At 33.5% G+C, this 23,657-nt stretch overlaps 2 protein-coding genes across 4 annotated transcripts in view; one reads left to right on the top strand and one right to left on the bottom strand.

Annotated features, from left to right (window-relative positions):
• Positions 1 to 23,657, bottom strand: part of ARL13B (ADP ribosylation factor like GTPase 13B) — a 66,949-nt gene that overhangs the window by 11,547 nt on the left and 31,745 nt on the right. For all 3 annotated transcript variants that reach the window (XM_029939164.1, XM_029939163.1, XM_029939165.1), the window contains 4 exons: positions 9,869 to 9,974; positions 8,601 to 8,803; positions 4,901 to 5,015; positions 1,654 to 1,879 (listed from right to left, as the gene is read on the bottom strand). In XM_029939164.1, coding sequence (XP_029795024.1) covers positions 1,654 to 1,879; positions 4,901 to 5,015; positions 8,601 to 8,803; positions 9,869 to 9,974 — 650 coding nt within the window. The remainder of the gene's footprint in view (positions 1 to 1,653; positions 1,880 to 4,900; positions 5,016 to 8,600; positions 8,804 to 9,868; positions 9,975 to 23,657) is intronic.
• On the top strand, positions 22,705 to 23,634 carry STX19 (syntaxin 19). Its single transcript, XM_029939166.1, has one exon. The coding sequence runs from the start codon at positions 22,750 to 22,752 to the stop codon at positions 23,632 to 23,634; it is 885 nt and encodes a 294-aa protein (XP_029795026.1). The 5' UTR covers positions 22,705 to 22,749.

Raw genomic sequence — 23,657 nt, 5'->3', positions numbered from 1 at the left:
TAAGGCATCTGAAGCCATGTTCTTAAAGCACAAAAATGTTTTATCATTATTATAGTTATATGATTAACTATGTTAGATCTTCCTACACTGTATTTTCAAATAATTTGCCAAATCTTCTGCTCTTTAACAATGTTACCATTCAAAAGTTCTTTCAACATACTGAGAGGCCACGTTAAATCTTCTTTCTGTTTAACTCTGTTAACAGAGCTACAAGGGTATGAATGTGGCTCCCCTAACTTCCCAACTTACAAAAGGTGTAACTTCCAAATCAATTTTTTTTAACCTGAACCTCAGGATAGAGATCTTATTTTGACATTTCTGATATTGTACGAAAATTCCTTTTTCTAAATTTATTTATTTAATTTGTTTATTTATAGAAAGGGAAGGAGTGACGGAGAGAATCCCAAGCAGGCTCTGTGCTATCAATGCAGAACCCAATGTGGGGTTGAACCCACAAACTGTGAGATCATGACCTGGGCCAAAATTAGAGTCAGACACTTAACTGACTGAGACATCCAGGTGCCCCAAGTGTGTACAAAAATTCTTATATACAATGGAACCACACTGCTAATAGAAATTTCAAGAAGTGTGATTACTGGGTCATATGTCAGGTCCTGTGCCAGAAACACTGCAGGGTTATATTTTTTTATAAGAAATCTAAAAACCCTGTAAAAAAAAAAATGATGCTTATCCCCAATTTAGGGATGAGGAGACCAAGACAGAAGAACAATATAGTGTAACATAACAAATATCTAGATTCTATCCCAGGATGTCTGATTCTAAACACAGGCTATGACACCAAAGACATGAAATTCCTGTTAAATCACAAAACCACTTAGAGAAAATAAAGCAATTATGAGTTGAAGATTTTGTATGATATTAAAATAATAGAAAAATGACTACTGGCTTTAAAAATGTTCATGGGGCATCTGGGTAGCTTAGTCAGTTAAATGTCCAATTCTTGATTTCCATGCAGGTCATGGTCTCATGGTTTTGAGTTCTAGCCATGCATCAGGCTCTGTGCAGACAGTGCACAGCGCACTGTTTGGAATTCTATCCCTCTCTCTCTCTGTCCCTCTCCCCTTTGCTTTCTCTCTCACTCTCAAAATAAATAAATAAAATAAAAACTTTGAAAATGTTCAACTGAGTATGTCTGCATGCTACAGAAATAGCAAGTCAATAAAAGAAGTGACACTGCAGTATTATAAAACTTAAAATAAAACCCAAAGAAAACTCCTTAAAAGAGCCTTAAAGGCTAACTATATTTCAAGGATTCCTGGGACTATGCTATATCCCAAACTTATGAAATAAAACTGAAAAAAGAATTTTCTGCTGACATTCTTTGAATTACAAAGGACCACATTCTAATGTACCATGAATAAAAACATAAGTTAGCAAATTAACTAAGGAGAAACTAAAAACCATAAGAAAACCATGATAAATAATGCATTTGGAGACAAAAACTATTATAGTACATTTTTTGTGTGAAAATAATCATGACAAATGATAGGTATATCATTCAATTGTGTGTGTGTGTGTATATGTATATATATATATATATTATATGTATATATATATATCTTTTATATATATATATATATCTTTTATATATATATATATATATATATATGTTTTAATAACTAAACTTATCACCTGATTCTGATGATCGCTGGTCTGTATCATCTTCATTCTCCAACTGCTGTGTTAATGCGTCTTTATAATTTTCAACTATTCCAAGCTCATTGTTTTTTTGGCTATTGTCACTGATCTGGCTCTGTGTCTCTATTGGCTCATTCTCCATTTTAAGTTTCAGGGGGCAGCCATCACTGTCTTTCTCCATACTGTGTCTCCTTTTCTCTTTTTCAAGTTTTCTTTCATTCTAACAAAAATGAAATATATCATTTTTAATATAACAGCTGTATCTAAGACAGTTTTAAGGGAGATATCAAATAATCCAAAAGGATTCTGTAACTTCAGGGCACTGTGATATTTTTATTAAAAAAGTATTTGCTGAATATATCACTGAAGCATACATTCAGAAAACACATATAGTATAAAGAAAGAAGACAAATATTATCTATTATATGTAATTCCACAATCAAATGATGATCTCCGTTTGGTGCATAATCATTAAGAGGTGTTTTTCTTCTCCTACCCCACACATGTACACACGTACACCACCCACAAACATACATGACTGAGTGTCACTCTACATATACATATTTATTTTATGCATGCATTTGTTGTTTTTTTTTTTTTCTGGTCTGACGGAATTCTTTTTTTTTTTATACAATTTATTTTTTTAACATATGCAATTATTTTCCATCATTTACAATATAGCATTTGTTTTTTAAACAAAAAAAGAACTTAAGTTTTTACTAAGGAATGTATACTTCTTTCCTTGTCAACAAATATATGAAGTGCTTAGAAAAATTCCTAACCCATAATAAAGTGTTAGCTATATGGGTTAGCTATTACCACTTTCATCAATTACATTGTCATTTTGAAGGTTATAACTTAATTTACCAACTCCTAATCAGTAGACAAATTATTTCCAATTTTTCATTGTTATATGAAATACAGTTATTGAATTAGTTTTTCAGAATACATTTCTAACAGTGGAACTATTGGATCAACAGGTAACTAAACATTTCCCTTCAGAAAAGCTAAAGTCAATTTACACTCCAGGCAAAAGGTTAGGAAAGTGACATTTCCCCATATTTTTTTCAATCCCTGTATATCATTATCAATCTTTTTACATGTCCACCAAACTAATAAATATGTATTTTTACCTCAATGTTAGTTCAATTCAGTCTATTTTTTTATTGCTAGTGTAGATGAACTATCAACTTATCAAATGACTTATTGTCATTTTTATTTTTATCCATGGTAACCCAAAATGTTTATATTCCTACTAGATTTATCATTGTTTTCATAGGAATTGCTAAGGGTTCTTTTTTTCCTTTTTTGGTCTTATGTGTCTCAGATATTTTTCATTAGGGTTTGTTTGGCGTTTTTTGCTTTTAGCTTTGTGGAACAGATCTTTCAAAACAATATAATAAGACCTGTTTTTCACTTTATGCTTTGTGGTTTGATGGTCCTGCTATAAAAGTTTTCCTTCTCCAAGTATTTACAAATGCTTATATTATGTGCTAGTACTTTTAAGGCCTCTTTATACATTTTACACACTTAAGTCTTCTGGAGTTCAATTTGGTATACACTGTTCATTAATTTTACTTTTTTCCAAATGATTGTTTAGTTATTCCAACTTCCTTTTCTCTCAAACTTAGAATGTCACCTTTACTTTACCCTAAATGCTCATGTATAGTTTGTTACTATTTGTTCCACTGATTCGTCTCTTCTGGAACTAATACCTCACCATTTTTTTTATCTGTAATAAAAGCAAATGAATGCAAGGTGATTCTCTAAAATGCAAACATTTTAAAGGAGAAGTTTAATGGAAGGGAAAAAAACTTACTCAGTAAAAAGAAGGTGTCAGGTAATTTGTTTCCATTTACTTCATCTCTTTACTGATTATTAAAATTAACTTAGTTTGAAAGCATAATAACTTCCCACATCCACTAATTAGTTCATGGACTTTCAATGTAAGATACACTATGGTTGTTCACATCTTTATATTGCGAAAAATACAATGTTGGTGGAAGCACTAAGACTTTCTAAGTAATTTATTACCATGGTGCTATTAAATAATTGGTCATTATTTACAAGGTGAACTTTATTACAAATATAGAATAAATTAAAGTTTCAAAGTGAAAAGTCAAACTTGATTTCCTTTTCTATCAATATTTTTTAAAGAATATACAACACAACTTGGCAAACCCAGTATTTAATAGAATATAGAGATAAGTCAATAGGTCGTTATTAAGGCAGCTTTAATGTACTTAGAAAAGCATATACTGAAGGAAAATGTGGTGGGTTAATCAAAAGATTAAGCACAATTAACCTCCTGGTATCTAAGCAACCCAAGACAAAATATCTCATATTACCAATTATTCTGAAAAATAAAGCAAAACCCAAACTATCCAATCATCTTCTTACCTGTGGAGCTGCCTCCCTCCTCAGCAGCAGCCCCAAGGAAGAAACAATCATCCACCTTCCAGATGAGGACCTGTGTGGAAGGAGGCAGCGACAGGGGAAGACGAATGGAGAACACACAGGTGGGACCAGCCCGCCGGCTGCCACATTCAGCTCGGAGTGAATGGAGAGGAGATGTAGAAAGCTCTGCCTCGAAGGAGGCATGGCTGCTGAGCGTGGCTAAAGCAGGGCCAGGGAACACTCTGGACACCAGTAGAAAAATGAAAACGAAGATACAGACACACAGACACACATACACGGCTCCTTAACTTCTTCGTGATTAAAATCTACAAATTAATTTTGGTAAAATTTCTGACAATCAAAATTAAAATAAATGATACTCATATATAGAAAAACTTATTATAGTTTCAAACATTTTTGAGTATTCTGAAAAAATAATTAGAAAATCATTTACATGCTCTAAAATGCATCATTGGCATCTAAATATTACTTTAAGGAGATAGTAACAGCAATACTGGGATAAAGTGTAAAAAAGAGTAAATACATCACTGTCCTATGAAATAAATCACCAAAAAAAAAATGATTTAGCGGGACAGTAATTATGGCAGTTGCCACATTCAATCTTCGTTTTCATTCTCGGTTAATTCAGGAGTCATCTCTCCTTTTTGTATCAGATCAAAAAGTAAACTTAAAGAGGAAGAAAAAGCAGGAAGCCTTTAATCCATCTCTCCCGTTTAACTTTTCTTAGAAATAACCTCTGGTGAAACACTTCTCCCCCTCTCCTTTCTCAACTTCTAGCTTTAGAACTTAAGATAGAAAAAGTTACATTTGCCACCATCCGTACCTCAAGGATGACAGATGCGATTGGCTGGAAAGGATTAGCCATAATTGGTTCAGAGTCCAACTCCGCCAGGCTGCTGGGTCCATTGAGTTCCTCCTGCTCTCGTTCTCTTTGTTCTCTATTGTTTGAGGGAAGAGTTTTGGAATTCCTTATGAGAAAATGCTGAACCATGTGCAAGAATATTTGTAATAGGTTTAACACTATTAAATTTAGTAAGTTAAACATCTGGATATGGCTTTGAATTACTAAGAGATTTTTAAAAATCCTTATTTCTGATAATAGGCCCCTACCCACATGTAAAGAATCATCTGAACGTTTTATTTGAAGTATAGTTGACTCACAATATTACATTAGCTTCAGGTGTGTAACACAGTGGTGTGACAAGTCTATGCATTATGCTATGCTTACAAGTATAGCTACTGTCACCATACAACACGATCATAATATTATTCTCTATGTTGTACCTTTCATCTCCGTGAGTTATTCATTCCATAACTGGAAGCCTGTACCTCCCACTCCCCTTCACCCATTTTGCCTGTCCACCCCCCTTCCCTTGGCAACCACCAGTTTGTTCTCTGTGTTTATGGGTCTCTTTCACTTTTTCACTTGCTTTTAGATTCCATATATAAATGAAATCATATAGTATCTTTCTCTGACTTATTTCATTTAGCACAATAATAATACCCACTACTAGGTCCATCCATGTTGTTACAAATGCAAGATCTCATTCTTTTTTATAGCTGAGTAATATCCATTGTTAGTCATTTGAATTAAAAAGAAAAGAGAAATGCCACAAAAATAACCTTCCCTAGGACTGTCTTCTTAATGTCAGTGGTGCTTGTTAATTAATTTTCCATGCACCAAAGGTTTATATTCATAACTTGTTAATTCCTGTGCAACAAATGTGTCCTCTTCATTGATGTTAACAAATAAGTCCTCTTGCTAACACCCTTCTTCAGGGCTCTGTCAAACTGTGTATCACATATGGACTAAATAACTGCTGCTAGTAAAGAAACTATAAAACTAAATTGCTCTATATCACTCAGATTAAACAAGTATTTCCTCACGAGTGACTACTGAAACATTCACTATCTGTGTGATTTATAGTTAATATTGCCCCATACATAAGGAATAAGAAGTTGCTTTTTAAAATGAGTAGCTGAATGTAACCGTAAGTGCAGTCACCATCTATCGGCATACACAACTCTACACCACTGTCTGTGTTCCCCCTGCTGTTCCTTTCCTCCTGAGACTTCCTCATTCTGGTGCCTGGAAGCCTGTGCCTCCCACCCTGCTCCACTCATTGTGCCCCACCCCAAGCCCCTTTCATTGGTATCAACTTGGTAAAGCAGACATAACGAAGTTCTTATTTAACTGGCCAGGATTTTTAGTCTTGACAGCTCATAACAAAAAACAACTCATAAAAAAAAATGGGGGTGTGCGGGGAGGCAAATTTCTACCAAGAAAGTCCTCTACAGAGGGATCCTAGTATATTAATTTATAATATAATCTACAACTACACTATAAGAATGGTAATATGAATGCTCATTACTATGACATTTATTCTATTCTATTATGGAAATATATATCCTTTCATTCTAAACCTAGGAAGCCAAGAGTTAGAGATTTGCAATGTATTACCTCTGTGACTTTGGACTTATATCTAGATCTTTAAGTCTCAGCTTTCCCATACATGTTAATAAAAATATTTACCGCATAGGGTTGTGGAAAGTACTCTGAATGTGAAAGCACTCTTCAAATCAACAAACCTACAGGATGGTAATGTCATTCCTTTATTAGTGAGCCATTTCAAGGTTATCTGGTACTGATATACTATTTCAGATACAACAACAGCATTTTTTACTGTTTTCCAAAAATATCTGAACCTTTAATTAAATAAAAAGGTTTCTTTTTTTAATAACTCTTCTCTAAATGCTACTTTACTTTTAATTACAAAGTCTCTCTGCTCAACAGGAGAGGCCTTAGACCAGAAGTGGCGTGGCTAGGAGGAAGGAGGAAGGAGGAAGGAGGGATGGTTATCAGAAAAGTCACAACATGTCCTACCATGATCTAGAATATCTTTATGGAAAAGGTAAAAACGTGAAAAAAGTAACTAACATTAGACAACTTTTTTCAAACTCAATTTTTTTTGTTTGTTTACTTACTGGAAGAAAAGCAAAAGAGTCTTCAAAAAGTGTGATCATATATTTTATTTTTATAATAACCTAAAAGGTATACTCCCATGAATGACTGGTTGTACCAAGCTTTATATCATGAAAATATAATACACTAGGATAGAAAAGCAAAGATTCTTGGGGCACCTGGGTGTCTCAGGTCATGATCTCATGGTTCGTGGGTTTGAGCCCTGCATCAGGCTCTGTGCTGACAGCTCAGAGCCTGGAGCCTGCTTTGGATTCTGTCCCCTTCTCTCTGCCCTTCCCCCACTCACACTCTTTCTCTCAGTCTCTCAAAAGTACATAAACATTTAAAATTTTTAAGAAAAAAAATGAAAAATAAAAAGAGAACCAAAGATTCTCACATTTACTAAAATAAAACCTCATACAGATATCAAGAGTGACCTAGATGAATGATCTGGTCATATTACTGGGCAGTTGGGGATGGAGAGCATTTCTCTAGATATGTTTCTTTCCTTTTGGTCCTATCTCTGAATTAAACGAAAGATACCAGTAATCAGAGGATTTCTTCAACAGTGTAAGGAAACATCTCACAAAGGCATCATCAAAGGCAGTTAGTGAGTTCTTGCCTACTAGACTACAACTATGTGAAAGTACATGGAAAGCCAGTATTATTTAGCTATATGGAAGACAACTTTGTATCTTACAGGAACTCACTGAAAAATCTTCTTCATCTCTTCCCTCCCCTACCATATAAATCCAGTGGAGAAATGAAGAATCATAGGATTAAGCACTAAACTCAACTTCTAATCAAATCTGAGTACTTTCTTCCACCATTAAGATTATTTTACATGATTTCGTGGTAAAATTTATATAATCACTTTTTTAAAATTCAGAGTTTGCTAAAGTCCATTTAGAAGTTTGCTTTCAAGGAACATATTTTAAAAATAACTTTTAAAACATATTTTAAAATACTGAGACACTGCAATTTAATCTACTTTCTGACAAAACTAGTGCTGAAGAACAGATTTTGCTTCAGTTGATACATCAACTAACAGCTTATCTTCTATCTTTGCTTACACTAAAGAAGGCTTTCTTAATCTACTGACATATTGAGACCAATAATTCTTTGTTGTGGGAGATGGCCCTGTGTATCACAACATATTTAGCAGGATCCCTGGCCTATACCCCTAGATCCCAGTAGTAAGCAATCCACCTATCCCTAGCCATGACAAGTAAAAATGTCTCTAGACATTGTTAAATGCCCTCTGAGGTACAAAATCACTCCGGGGATTGAGAACCACTACACTAATGGTACCCATAAGAAATAAGAGATAAAAATCTTCAAATTCTGGGAACTAATACCTAAAGAATAAAGTTAATTACTTTAACACTGCTAGGAAAATCAGTACCCTATCATTCAAGCTTGTGTAGGGAGAGACCTACAGAAATAAAACATTTACCTAGTGCCTTCCTTCATATGGGAAGGGGAAACCAAATAGACTAAACTATAAAATTATTCATAAAACTGTTGTGTTCTTGATTTTTCAAATGCATGTGGTACTTACCTTTCTTCTCGTAATTTTCGCACTCGTTCAGCTCTCTCTCGTTTCTCTTGTTCTTCAAGAGCACGCTGTTCTGTTGTGTCTCTTTGAATGCGTTCATTTAAGGCATCAAAGTCTCTTGCAATGATATGTAGTAGCCAGTAAAGGCCTTTTTTAATGGACTTGTCAATTTTCTTTCCATATCCCAAGACTGCTGAACAAGGTTCCTGAAAAACAGCAATTTATTTGACTTAATGATTAAAACTAAGAGTTCTACACAAAAACGTGTATAAACCATTAAATATGATCACTGGCAAATCAAAACTAATCCATTAATTAATGATATGAAGCATCTGCTTATTTAACTTATAAAACACGTCTTTGCAAATGATCACTAAACAGTACATATAATCTGATATGTTTTATGGATCATACTGTAAACTGTGAGAGACACTACAACACAAGAAGTCGACAGTACCAATTATAATTTTAAACAAATTCATTGGAAGACAAAACTGTACTGCCAGAAGAAAAATGCCCCTATTTATTAAAAGCAGCAAAAAGTTTTAATTCCTTATACCAGGGAATTTATAGCAGTAAACATCTTTTAAGATTGACAGCCTAAAGGCCATCTTCTGAAGCCAGAATGAATGACTAAATCTTCTGTACGCCTTTTTTAAGATTGTAGGATAACTCTCCTGGTATAACCTTTCAAAACTCATTATAACCTCTCCTATGCTTACATTTTATATTTATACTAGACCATTCTACAAAATATTTTTTTAATTTATTTTTGAGAGAGAGAGAGAGAGGGAGAGAGAGAGAGAACACGAGCAAGTGGAGGATGGGTAGAGAGAGAGAGGGACAGAGGACCTGAAGCAGGCTCTGCACTGATAGCAGAGAGTTTGATGTGGGCTCAAACTTACAAACTGAGATCACAACCTAAGCCGAAGTTGGACACTTAACTGACTGAGCCACCCAGGTGACCCTCTACAAAATGTATGTATAACTTACAGGTCCTGTCAGCAATATCTTAAACAAAAAGAAAATCTAAAATCTTGGAGATCATGAGAGATAGTTTATAGAAGTAACCACTAACTAGAAAAAAAATTTGTTACAGTATTAAATAATATCAACAGAACAGGGAGAATGTGATTTCCTGGGTAAAAAAATTATTTTAGAACACTAATAAATTATTTTTTAGCTGCCTACAACCTAATCGCCTATCACCTCTACAAAAACTAAGTTATTCTAAACATATCTCATAGGGCAAAAAATCATCAAAAACTTACTATTTGACATAGGCACTTGTGCTCATTGACCAATTTTTCCAGAGACAGGCATTCAATCACATCAGCTTCTCCTAAAGCCCCTTCCTTGTCTTGTTTATTTGCCAACCTAGAGAGACATATATGAAGTAGTTTTATATAAAGTAGTGGCTGTATAATCATAAAGCCACTTAATATTTTGATCATGGCCTATGAAGGGAAATCAAGTAAACCAAAAGTCTCAAGAAAACAAGCAAGAGGTCGATAGGCCAACAACAAAAACAAGCTACATCAATTATGTCCTTATCTTCTTAAAATACAAACTGTATCATGTTCAAACACCTAGACATTCATTCTGAGACTATACTATTGGAGTTCATCTATATTTTCAGTGTGTGAATGTGCCACATAAATGTGCAACCTATTGGAGAGGTGGGGCCACTTTTAATTAACTTGGCAGAGCACTGGGCATAAAAAACATGATAATTAGGAGCAAATTGAAGAACAAAATGAAAAACTAAAATAAGTTATTAAAAATAGGAATTACTACAAAATAACCGTATGTCTATCAGATGGCATAGGACAAAAGTTTAATAAAACAATGTCTTGGTCAGGGTTTGATAGACATTTCAGAGCCAAATATGTATTATTTAACAAATACATAGAATAATAAATCTAGTGAACCCTTATCACCTATGTTTAAAGAGGATCAACATTATGCCATTGTTGCTCATCTACATATCTTCTACTTTCCCTGCCAAGTAACTCCATCGAAAAATTTAAAAGTTAAAAAAAATCACCGCAATACCACTATCACACTTTAAAAAGTTAACATTCCTCAATATTTTTTATAATGTTATGTCCAAATTCAGATCCAAACAAGATACCCATTACAATGTACTGGTTTAAATCTGTCTGAATCAATTCCCAGGCCCAACACACCCACCCCTGCAACACTACCACCACCACCACTTTTCCGCCTAAGACATCAATTTGTATAACAAAACAAGTCCTATTTCTATAGAATTTCCAGTGTTTAGGATTCGGCTAATATCCTCCTCGTGAAGTCATTTTAACACATATACCACGTATTTCCTATACCTGTAATTAGATGCATATCTGTAGTTAGATGTACTGGATGGATGAGTTTCAAGCTGAAATCTTGACAAGCATATTTCACAGATAGTGCTAATATGATACTTAGAAGCCATATTATATCTAGTTATATAACCTTTAGTGATATTATAATGGATCAGTGTCTTCGGCTAGAGTTAGCTTGATTCATCCAAAATAAAGTTCCCCACTAACCTTACATGTAAAGATTTTAACAGCCATAATGACCTTTGCTTTATTATTTTATAAGAGCTTATAAAATCATGATGTTTCTAGTTCTATATTCCTTCTGAATTTACTAACTATATTTTGTCTAAAAAGTAAACGTTCATCAATCAATTACATGGTAATGCTTAAATACAATTCAGATAAATACAATTTCAATAAAAGTCAACATAAATGTTTGATCCTTTGCCTTCATTTTCTAGTTTTCATAAGAATGAATTGGTGCCTTATCAACCTCCAAAGATAATCAAGTTGCTTTCTTTGGTTTGGGATTGTGGGGGATAGATATCATTATGAACTCATGAATTTTAGGGGTGCCTGGCTGGCTCAGTCAGAAAAGCATGTGACTCTTGATCTTGGGGTCCTGAGTTTGAGCCTACATGTTGGGTGTAGAGATTACTTAAATAACCTTACACATATATGTATACGATAATGTGTTTCAATTTATTGTAGTCAGTGTTCTTTTTTGAGTCTTAGAGTTAATCAATTTTTGGTCAGTGGGAGTCCCCTTTGAACTAGCTCCAGTGTTCTTTTGGCACAACTTCAAATAGTCTTTGATAGCTTCTTTGCTTTCCCGTAAAAAACAACCTGCCAGACCTGAAATCATCAGTTTCTCTTAGGTGCTCTGATTCCTTTCAGTAAGGAAGGAACTGGTATTTTAAAGACCACAATTTGGGGATGATGGGCAATTATTGCTATTGATTTGCCATTGCTTCTAGACCCATTCAGTGAATGGAACTAGGAAAAATGTGGTTTAGAAAAAAAATAAATCATGAGCTCATAGTGATTCTTCCATTTTAAATAAAATATTACTTAGTTTTTACTTAGCTTAATTTGTAGTTCTTTTTTCTCATGCTTAAAACTTCAGTTCTTAATAACACTGACACTATTTACCCTACAATATAAAAAAGTTTTAACATAATACCAATATTATTACTAAAAATACTACTAAATGCAGATTAAGATCTCTTTGTGGTTATTTTTGTCTCTACCACAGACTCACAAAAGATGCATGGGTTTAAATACTGGTTTTTAAAATCACCTGAAATAATGCTTCTCTGTGTAGCTACACTACCATCTAGACATGCAGCCAGGGTCATTTGTTTCAGGTTTGTTTTGCTTTTTAGAGATAGTTTTATTATTTTAAGACTTAATTTTTAAAACACTTATATGGTTCCAAATTCAAAACTGTAAAAACCAGGTCCAATCAGAACTATTTTCCATCTCTGTCCCTCTCCTTCTCTTGATTCCTTCCATTCTCCTCTAGGAAACTATTTTCATCAGTTTTTAGTTCATCCTCCCATTGCTCCTTTTTGAACATATAAACATGTATTGACTGGTGGCAGGAGGGAATATTTGTGTGTATATCCACCTTTCCTTTTTTCGTCAAAAGCTACTACACTATATGCACTTGTGCACCACCATGCTTTTTTAATTGTAAATTCTAAAACCACCCTGGAGCAGTATAAAGAAACATTGTTTATTACTATACTATATGTAGATGTTTCATTTATTCAGCCAGGCATACAAGGAAGGACTTTTGCGTCGTTTCCAGTGATTTGTTTTCACAAAGATTGCTGTGAAGGATAAATGTGCGATGGAGTTATTTCTTATTCGGGGAACAGATCCCAGGAAGTGGGACTACTAAATCAAAGAATAAATGCAATAGTTATTTTTATAGATATTATAGCAATTTTCTTCCTCTTACCCTCAAATCATAAGAACTCAGGCAGCAAAAAAGGGGGAGTAAGAAAATTTAGTAGTGTGAGAGAAATTTTGTTTCTAATACTTCCTTGTAATTATCTGGCTCTGATAAAAGTTAGTTTTGAATTGTTATACTGTATATTATAAATGGTATCACAATACTGCCACACAACTTTTGTTCTCTACACAAACTATTTTATGATGACAATAGGAGGTATAAGTAAAAAGAAAAGTGAGGTGGAAGGTTTAAAGAGGAGCTCTTTTCTGGCTTATGGTTCTAAAATTCGATAATTTCATGAGTTAAGCCCTTGAGATTTCCTAAAATAAAGTAGGATTCAATCATCTTACAGTAAATGGAACAAAAAGGCTTCACCCCAAGCTTGTTTCCATTCCTATTTATTCCAAATTCTGTATATTTAGCAGGTTTTGATACCTAAAGAAAACAAATACAAACCACCTTTTCTGTAATACATTTTATACATAATACGAGACTGGAATTACAGAGCCTGTGCCCAAAGCTCTAGGTAGGCAGTTTAACAAGGACTTCCTGTTACCAGCTAGCTCCAATGAAAATGATCTTCCTTTAATCTAAAGAATAGGCGGCTAACAGGCCAAACCGGATTCTCCAGGTGTGAAGTAAGCAATTTGTCTTCTCATTTGATACTAACAGCAAAAGGACAACTTTATGTCTAACTTATTTGACTTCATTATTCGGCTTCCAATTACGTTAACTATATGAAAACCACACAAAGATTAGCCTGTGAACTGGAAGACAGAGGCTTAAACAGTTTGAAACGTTACAGGTTACAGGTAATTCAGCTGTTCTCTCAAGGGCAGGACTCCAACACCGCGGGTGGAAAAGCAACAAAGAGAACAAGACAAAGGTAAATAAAACTACTTTTTTGTACTTTTCACTGCAAGACATCCATACACTGAAATGTATGACATTTAAAAAATAGCTCAACAGATAATTAAAGTTACTGGTTTGCTCAGATTTCGACCAGGTAACTCATCTGTTCATTATACTGCTGTATCTTGAATAAGGTTTGGTTTTAGAGCTCTTAGAAATAACCCAGTTGAATAAAAATCAACTTTTTCTTTTAATTTCTTTAAAAAATAACTTTACATTTTAGAAACAATAGAAAATCAGATCCTCTAAAAACAAAATGCTTCTTACTGTACTTACTTTAATACTTTTACATTTAATTGTGAAAAAAAGCTGATGCCCATACATATATACACATTAACACACATAATATTTTAAAAGTTAAGATAATTTTCTGTAAGACCTTAATTTCTTCACTGTTGTTTCTGAAAATCTTTTAAATTGAAAGAGATTAGAAAATACTTTTGTTCTAAAAGGACTACAGTAAAAATATTAAAGTACTCAGATTTTTAAAGTTTCAGTATATTGAAGTACCTAAATTATAAAACTTAATATAAATATATTTGATGGATTTAATTTGATTTGATGGTTTTAAAACTTAAGTCAGTACTGTTTAAATACAACATATATGTAGGTAGGTCTGATACATTCAGAATTAAGTAACATATAGAAGCTTAACCAAAACCTATTTAATCTTTTTGTATTTCTTCAAAGTTATTTTATAATTCCTACCATGATAGATCTTAATAAACAGCCCATTTTCAATCAAAATAATAATGACTTTTAATAAGTGTTTTAAGGGTAGACTTGAAAGTTGGCTATGCTATATTTAGAACATATTATCTCCATGGCTATGCAGTTTTAAATTTAATATAAAAATTATTTCATGTATGTACAGCTTAATAACATAAGTGAGAGTTCAAAATTATATCAGAATCTTAAGTATTTAAAGAAAAATGATCTTATTGTTAATTAGGCAAGGTAATTTAACAACTCATTTACAACAAATAAGTAGAATAAAAAAGCGCTGAAAGATGGCATTACAAAAAATATCAGATAATTTAAGCTCTGAGAGAATATATGCAATTTGCAACATTTTTTTTTAATTTGCTTTCCATATTTAAGTAGCCAAAGAGGTGAATTTTCCAGAACAGCTGTTTTCACTTTGAACTAGGAAAATGTTGCAAGTTGTCTTCATACATAAAAGCAAAAGAATACTCCATTTCATGTTGGCTAAAAACTGGTTGCATTTATTAAAATATTGTATTTAATATAGTAACCATAGAAAGAAATTTCCTACTAAGAGAAATCTAGTAATCTGTAATTATCTATCCCAGGGCATGTTTCCTAAAGCATTTGGTAATTTTTATTCATATTTCTGTTTCTGGGAACATTCCCTGTTTGTAATAGGGTGGAGAAACTTTTGAGTCACACAAGGTTTACTTTTCTATTTCCCAGAACAAATTATCAAAGTTGATTACCATATTTATAAATTAGTCTTATATCTTTTTGCAAATATCCTGTTTAAGCTCAAAGGTAAGTCACATTTCAAAACTGTATAGCAACACAGTAAGCTAAACATACTGACAGAGGACTCGTATTTGGATAGAAATCTTCCAACACGAAGAAAAATAAATTTAAGGTACAGAAAGATTATATACAATGGTACTCTCAGCAATTTCATGCAGCCTAAGCAATTACACTTCGTGGCTTCATGACCTCTGTTCCTTCCAACTTTCAAATTCTAATATGTTGGAAGTCTCACTTTACCTAATATTCTCATATGAAGCTGTAAGATTAACAGGTTAAGTTGGAAATAGTTATGCATGTACTTATGAGCATGTAACTACTAGAAAATACCACTTATCTATAACATGTAAGTGCACTGAGTACCTACATTAAGTCAATTTTGGGACAGATTAAGAAGAATTTAAGGAACATTCTGAACTAAGTTAAATCTGTAAAGATAATCACCTAAGACTTTCAGTCAAGATACACAGACATTCCTCCCTCTTGCTACAAACATAGAAGTATGGGGCCCCTGGGTGACTTAGTTGGTTAAGCTTTTGACTCATGATTTCAACTCAGGAATTAAAGCTAACTCCATGCAAATACTTAACCTTAGAGGCTGGGGTTTCGAATTTGTGAATAGGGGACTAAGACTGAGCTTACTAAAGTAGTAAATTAGAAAAAAATAGAATATAGTTCTTATACAGGTACAGGAGAATCTGTTGGATTTAATTCCAAGATTACAACAGGAAGAGAGGTATCCACTGAGGCTATCCACCAGGAAAAAAAAAAAAAAATCAGACCGATATGTATATACCTGGGCTATGGAAATCACTGGAGAAAAATCAAGCCCGTATTTATGATACCAGGGCTAAGGAGGTCAAACTCCAGGGAGCCCTCGTAGTGCCAAACACAAAAAAATGGGTTAAAAGTGTATCCGCAATGATGAACATTCAGGGTATCCTTCTATAATGATAAACTCCTGACAAAGGTCACAAAATACCTTGCCCTCCACCAGAAGAAACAGCCTGTGGCCACAACAAAGGAATTTATTCCTAAGAAACCAGAAATAATCTAATAATTTAAAGTATCTTTAACACAAATATACATTAAAGGTTCAAAAGAAATAAGCTGTCTCTCAAAAACATAAAATAAAATAAAACATTAAAAAAAAGAAAGACACTGTATCTGTAAACAAAGATGAACACAGTATAAACTATATCACTGACTTTATATAAACATTATCTACTATAATATGCATGCCATGATACATAGCACTGAAAGAAAATGTTTTTCCTTTAATATCAGTAACATACTGAGATCTAAAAAAAAAAAAATTTGGAATATTTCCTTGTGGTTTTTTTCTGATAAAATTATTAACATTAATGAACAGAAAATGCTACCAATATATTTTGAAGGATTCCTTGAAGTATGTTTTATTCAAATATTAAAATATGGTACACCAGGAAACTATTCTTTCAAGAACAGAAACCCAGGAAAAGACAACCTTTACAAGGTTGAGTGTCAAATGTGTTGGTTTCCAAAATCAGTGACAGTAAAATGTACTTTTCCAAAAGCACTTTACAAAGGCATACTGCGTTACAATAGCAATAATATTCTATTCCTTAAAACATTTTTTTCAAACTATGATGCATGAGAAAAAGGCTTGTGATTTCACCACTTATTTCTAATTTTAAAAAGAATCTATCCAGCCATAAAAATGTTAGAATTTGTTCTAAACCATGCAACCAAGGAGAAAGTTGGACACACTGCATGCAGTTCTTGAGTACTATGAAATTTAAGCATTGCCAAAAACTACTTAGCCATGTAAAAGCATTAAACAGGACTTAATTCTCATAAATATAAAACTCAGAATCTGTTTTGTTTTGGTCCCTACCACCCCCTTCCTAATCTGAGCCTCTAATCAGTCTTTTCTTTTTCCCATATTATCGAGGATAAAAGTCAGTTTTTTCAAAAGAAAAAAGTGCAAAAAACAGCATAACTATGTATAGCATAGTGTGTGCATTGTAGCTCTAAGAATTCATAGTAACAGGTTAGTAGAAAACAGAAATCTGTTTCTACTACATAGAAATGAAGTATTGCTCACTTCTTACCTATCTTGCTTCAGCCTATGACCATGAGCCAAAACCAAATATAAGAATCCCTATCTTTACATCGGTCCAAGGATAGGATTCAAAGTTTCTTGGAGACTTTCTGTAACATAGGTCTATGAGATAGAATCAAATCTGTTTCCTCTTCTAAACTGTAAAGTGCTTAATTTGGCCTAATTATACTAAAGGTTATAATAAAGGTGCAAACCACATAATTATTTTAGTGTTGATATAGTATATTACCTCCTGCAATAACTTTTAATATTCATAGTAATTTATACTAATTTATTATAGTATTTATACTACTAACACTATTTGATACAAATCAACTTCATTTAGAGTAAATTTCACTAAGACAACCTATTTCTAATCACTAGTGAATGCAGAAAAAAACCGATTGGCAATCAGTTAGGCTTGTATCTTAATGAGGCTCTGCACTTTTCAGTTATGTGGCCTCCGGCAAGTCACTTTACCTTTCAGACACTAAGAAAGTTAGAGGAATAGCTAAGAAAGTTAACATTCAAATAAGGGGAATTTTAAAGAAAATAATACAAAGAGAATTGAAAAGATAAAGTTTTTAGAAAATTAGGACCCTCCTTCTGCCCGCCCCCCCCCCAAATCCTAAATACATCAATTTCTGGATTGAAAAGTCACTCAACTTCCAGCAAATAAATGCAAAAATATGTACACCAAGTCATGTTACTGTGAAATTTCAAAACACTGAGAATAAAAGGCCAAGACATTCATGAAAGGAAGGGGGAAAAAAAAGATCCTATTTAAAACACCAGTAATTCTATGGCAGATTTCTTTTCTTTTCTATAGTTTATTGTCAAGTTGGTTTCCATATAACAGCCAGTGCTGATCCCAACAAGTGCCCTCCTCCATGTCCATCACCCATTTTCCCCTCTTCCCGGCTCCCATCAACCCTCACTTTGTTCTCAGTATTTAAGAGTCTCTTATGGTTTACCTCCCTCCTTCTCCTTAATTATTTTTTTCCCTTCCCTACCTCCATGGTCCCCTGTTAAGTTTCTCCTGTTCCACATAAGAATGAACACATACGGTATCTTTCTCTGCCTGACTTATTTCACTTAGCATAACACCCTCGAGGTCCATCCACTTTGCTACAAATGGCCAGATTTCATTCTTTCTCATTGCCATGTAGTACTCCATTGTATATATAAACCACATCTCCTTGATCCATTCATCTGTTGATGGACATTTAGGCTCTTTCCATGATTTGGCTATTGTTGAAAGTGCTGCTATGAACATTGGGGCACATATGCTCCTATTATGGCAGATTTCTTAAGGTCAACAAAGAATGTTAGATAAAAATGCAGCAAGGTTTTCAAAATTCTATGGGAATATAATTTCCAAGTAAGAATTATATCTGCAGAAAATCTATCATTCAGGTATTAAGGATAGAAATATAAGTGATCATCACATTTATGTTTTAAAAGAAAACTATGGTATGCCCCCAAATCAAGGGAATAGACTATGAATAGAGATGAAGAACTAGTAATCAGGGAGAGATAATACATGAGAAAAGAGAAAAATATCCAAACATAGCAGTTGTGTGTTAAATCAGGTCACACTAGAGGATTCTAAGAAAGAAGCCTCAGAAGATGGAATAATAAAATGAAATAAAAGAAAAAAAATACCTACTATATTAGAATATATTAAGAGAATATTTTCAGTTCAAGTGAAGTTTAGAATGTAGTAATGCAATGTACAAAATTAAGCAACTGAAAACCTGAAGTAATTAGTATTTTCAAGAGAAATTTAAAAGTTACAAGGTTCTTGATCTGTGTGGTAGCTACATGGATATGTTCACTTTGTGAAAAAAAAAATCAAACATTTTTATTTGGGGCATTTTCTGTATATGTGCAAATACTTCAACAAAAAGCTTTCTTAATGTGAAAACACTTATTTCCTAGACTTTTCCACTGAAAAGGCCTAGTACAATGAAAAAAATGATCTGACAAAGGAAATATAGCCATAGTACCTTATATGACTCTGGTATATATAATATGTGGGTAATCATAATAATGTAAACACAGAATACTAACCAAAAACTGTGATATAACTATATTAAGAGGGGAAAACAGAGAGAAGGCTAGGGGTATATAATGTGGTTAAACCACATCTTTTACAGCAGAGATACAATATAATATTTAAAACTGAAAAAGCAGAAACGCCTATGGAAGCAAACTACCTAGAAATAGAGAGTTTAAAAGTAACATACAGCTAAGGAGCTAGAAATGACTGCCTTTGGGAATGGGAGAGTGGAAATAAAGTGTGGAGGGCGGGCAAGCCTTGTCTATCTTTCCAAGCCTTGAAGTGACTGGACTTCTTAAACTCTATGTGCTAATTTGGGGGGGGGGGGGTCATATTCAAAAAGCCAATTTAAAAAAGAAAAAGTTTACAGCTATACCAACAATGACTTGACATCTTAAACATCCGCACCAGCATATTCATCATGCATTTAATAAAATACTGAATACAAAAGAGCATATAGATGGTCCCAGCTTCATATAATATATATACTCTGGGACGTTTATATTATACACGTCACACTGCAAAAGCAGTGGGCTAGAAGCCAGGAAATCTTGCATTATTTAACCAGTACTACTATTAACAAGCTCTGGATAAGACATTTAACTTTTCTTGTACTCAATTTTCCCGTAAGAAAAATGTGGAAATTGACTAGTTAACTTATGAGGCTTCTTTCTGGAATCCCATTCATTGCTTTGGCACCCCATTTCCTACAGCCTGAGTAGTATCCCATGGCTCTTCATCTTCTCAACAATTTTCACAGCTCAAAACCACCTTAGAGAAGATTTGTTTAATTGATCTATCAAGATCAAAATTGTCTCATTTATCTGTTTAATTGTATATTGCCCATCTCCCCTCAGAGAGTTAATTATTCCAGGGCAGGTACTATTAAATCAATACTGCCATATTTAAAACTTTGCATATAGTAAGCCTGAATAATTATTTGACAAAATGTCAGTCCTTTAAAACCAAAGGAATATTATAAGGACACTGGTTTAACTTTTTGTGCAATGCAGGCCTAATTTCCACATCAGCAACTGGGTCATCAATTAAGAATCTTGAGCATCTCCAGTGACAGCAAGCTTATTAACTCACGAAGCAGTTCACTCCATCTTGGGACAATCCCCCGTATTTGACAAGTCTTCTTTATACTAAATCAAACCTCTCTCCATGTAATTTCCACCCATGTCTCTTGGATTAATGCCAAGTAAGTCTGATCCCTCTCATATACACACACTTACACATTTCAGAAAACAGATGTAGATACTCCCTACATCTCTGTTGCAGCCAAGTATTTCCTTTCTTTTCAATGATTCTCCCGGTCTTGTCCCCTGAGATTGCCTTCCAATCTCACCCTTTCCATGATGGCTTTGAAATACCCAATTTTTGAATTTTTATCTAAAAACATCAAAACTTAACACAGTCCTTCTCTCATTTGCTTTGACTAGCACAAAGTCAGTAGAACAAATATCTTTCTTAGTCACTCTGGACATGACAATATTATCCATGAAAGCATATAAAGGTCATAATCAAATAAAACCTCCAGTTATTTTCATCAGCACTGCTATGAACACATGATCTTCCATTTTATAGATGTAAAAGTGCTTTCTAAACAATTAGTTACGATATTTTGCATCTTTTCTGGTTAAACATATTTTTTTCACTTTTAGTACAGTGTTCTATGCTATTTTAATCTTTGAATTCAAACTCTGTACTTGAAGATCTCTCCAGATTATGTGTCATCAACATATTTGATAAGGATACCTTCTATGACAACACCCAAATCACTGATAAAAATATGTGCATAAGCAGTATCAACCACTTATGTCCCATAGCGTAACAGCTTAACATTAGCAATACTGGCTGACTTCTTTCTGGCTTATACTGATAATTATGTGTGGTTCAATGCACCATTTTTAACTCCCCAACAGCTTATCTGTAAAAATATCAAAAAAACCATTATTAAATGCCCTTCTAAAGCCAAGATGTTCTATGAAAATAAAGTGTTTTATTAACATAGATTATCTTTTTAAATGTATTTTTGTTCTTATTTAAATTCCAGTTAGATCACACACACACACACACACACACACACACACACACACATTTCCATAATTTGGAAGTAAATAATACTGCTATAAATAGGGGTACATGTATCCCTTTGAATTATTATTTTTGTATCCTTTGGGTAAATATCTGGTAATGCAACTGTTAGATCATAGGGTAGTTCAATTTTTAACTTTTTGAGGAATCTTCTAGAGTGGCTGCATCAGTTTGCATTTCCACTTATTCATTTTATATATATGCATATCTATCTATGTGTGTGTGTATATAGAGTACACATACATAAATTATAAATATATATGTGCATATAAGTATATACATATGTACATAGATGTATATACACACATGCATATATAAATTACATATAAATTATATATGCATACATGTGTGTATATGAGTGTGTGTGTGTGTGTGTGTGTGTAAATTATGTACACCAAATTTAATCCTATAGATAAGTACCAGGATATGTCAATACTATCAGCACCACAGAGTACGATTTTATATATCCTCATTTCTGAAAAAATAGCACTTAATATGAATCGATAGAAATTTTGTTCTAAGTCTGGATATCTTTGCAAAGGAATGTTAAGAATAAGAAATTAGCATAATGAAACCAAGAATATGTTTTCAAATATATATAGTGTATAAAAATACAATGCTATGTCAAATGTCTAGAAGCCTCAGAAATTTTAAATCCAACATTATCTATATTGCTTCCATCTTTCCTATGGAATCTGCCCTGTCACTATAATGCATATCTAGTAAATTACATAGACCAAATTAATTAGGAACAGTATCTTTAGGAATAAGGGCATTTTCAAAGTACACTTTTACTCCTAAAAGTTGAAGATATGGTCAAATCTTCCATTTTAAGATATATTCTCTAGATGCACAAAAATCTATTAAGTGGCAGCATCATGAGACGGAACTACTTATTTTGGGGTAATTATGTCTCTATCACTGCTTTCTCAGCTCTTTCACCCAAATGAACAGGACTCATAGTAGGCCCACAGGATGTGTAGTAACTTATAAATTATTTTAGGTTACTTTTCCTATTCTGTTATCTTTATGAGGAAATGCTGATTGATTTTTCTAATTTTCCAAACTCTTTTCAGAAAACTAGGAGGATTTTTCCTGGGAGACACACATTAGCTATGTGAAGCCAATTGCTACTGAGAGAAGATGCCAAACATTTTCTTTGTTCAACACAATCATTTTTGCTTCTTAAAAGGAAACGGAAGATGAAAGACCGACTTCAAGAACTAAAGCAACGAACAAAGGAAATCGAACTCTCTAGAGACAGGCATGTGGCGGCTACAGAAGCACAAGAACAAGGGGTGTTTTTGCAGCAAGCTGTTATTTATGAAAGAGAGCCGGTAGCTGAGAGACACTTACATGAGCTCCAAAAACTACAGGAGAGTATTAACAATCTGACAGACGATGTTCAAAAATTTGGGCAGCAACAGAGAAGTCTGGTGGCTTCAATGAGAAGGTTTAGTCTACTTAAGAGAGAGTCTAGCATTACAAAGGAGATAAAAATACAAGCAGAACACATTAACAGAGGTTTGGATGATATAGTAAAACAAGTTAAAAAGTCAGAGGCTGAAAATGGTCCATCATCCGTAGTGACAAGGATACTTAAATCTCAGCATGCTGCCATGTTCCGCCAATTTCAACAAACAATGTTTACATACAATGACACATTAGCAGCAAAGCAAGAGAAGTGCAAGACATTTATTTTCCGTCAGCTTGAAGTTGCTGGAAAAGAAGTCCCTGAAGAAGAAGTAAATGATATGCTTTGTCAAGGCAAATGGGAAGTTTTTAATGAAAGCTTACTTACAGAAATCACTATCACTAAAGCACAACTCTCAGAGATAGAACAAAGACACAAGGAACTTGTTAATTTGGAGAACCAAATAAAGGATTTAAGGGACCTCTTCCTTCAGATGTCTCTTTTAGTAGAGGAACAAGGAGAAAGCATCAACAATATTGAAATGATAGTGAATGGTACCAAAGAATATGTTAACACGACTAAAGAGAAATTTGGACTGGCTGTAAAATACAAAAAAAGAAATCCTTGTAAGGTATTGTGTTGTTGGTGTTGTCCATGCTGTGGCTCAAAATAAAGAAATTATTTTAGATATTTTGA

This window comes from Suricata suricatta, chromosome 5 (assembly GCF_006229205.1).
Source record: "Suricata suricatta isolate VVHF042 chromosome 5, meerkat_22Aug2017_6uvM2_HiC, whole genome shotgun sequence".
NCBI lineage: Eukaryota > Metazoa > Chordata > Mammalia > Carnivora > Herpestidae > Suricata > Suricata suricatta.
The sequence above is the reverse complement of the archived record's forward strand: the minus strand, read 5'-3'. Positions and strand labels throughout refer to the sequence as shown.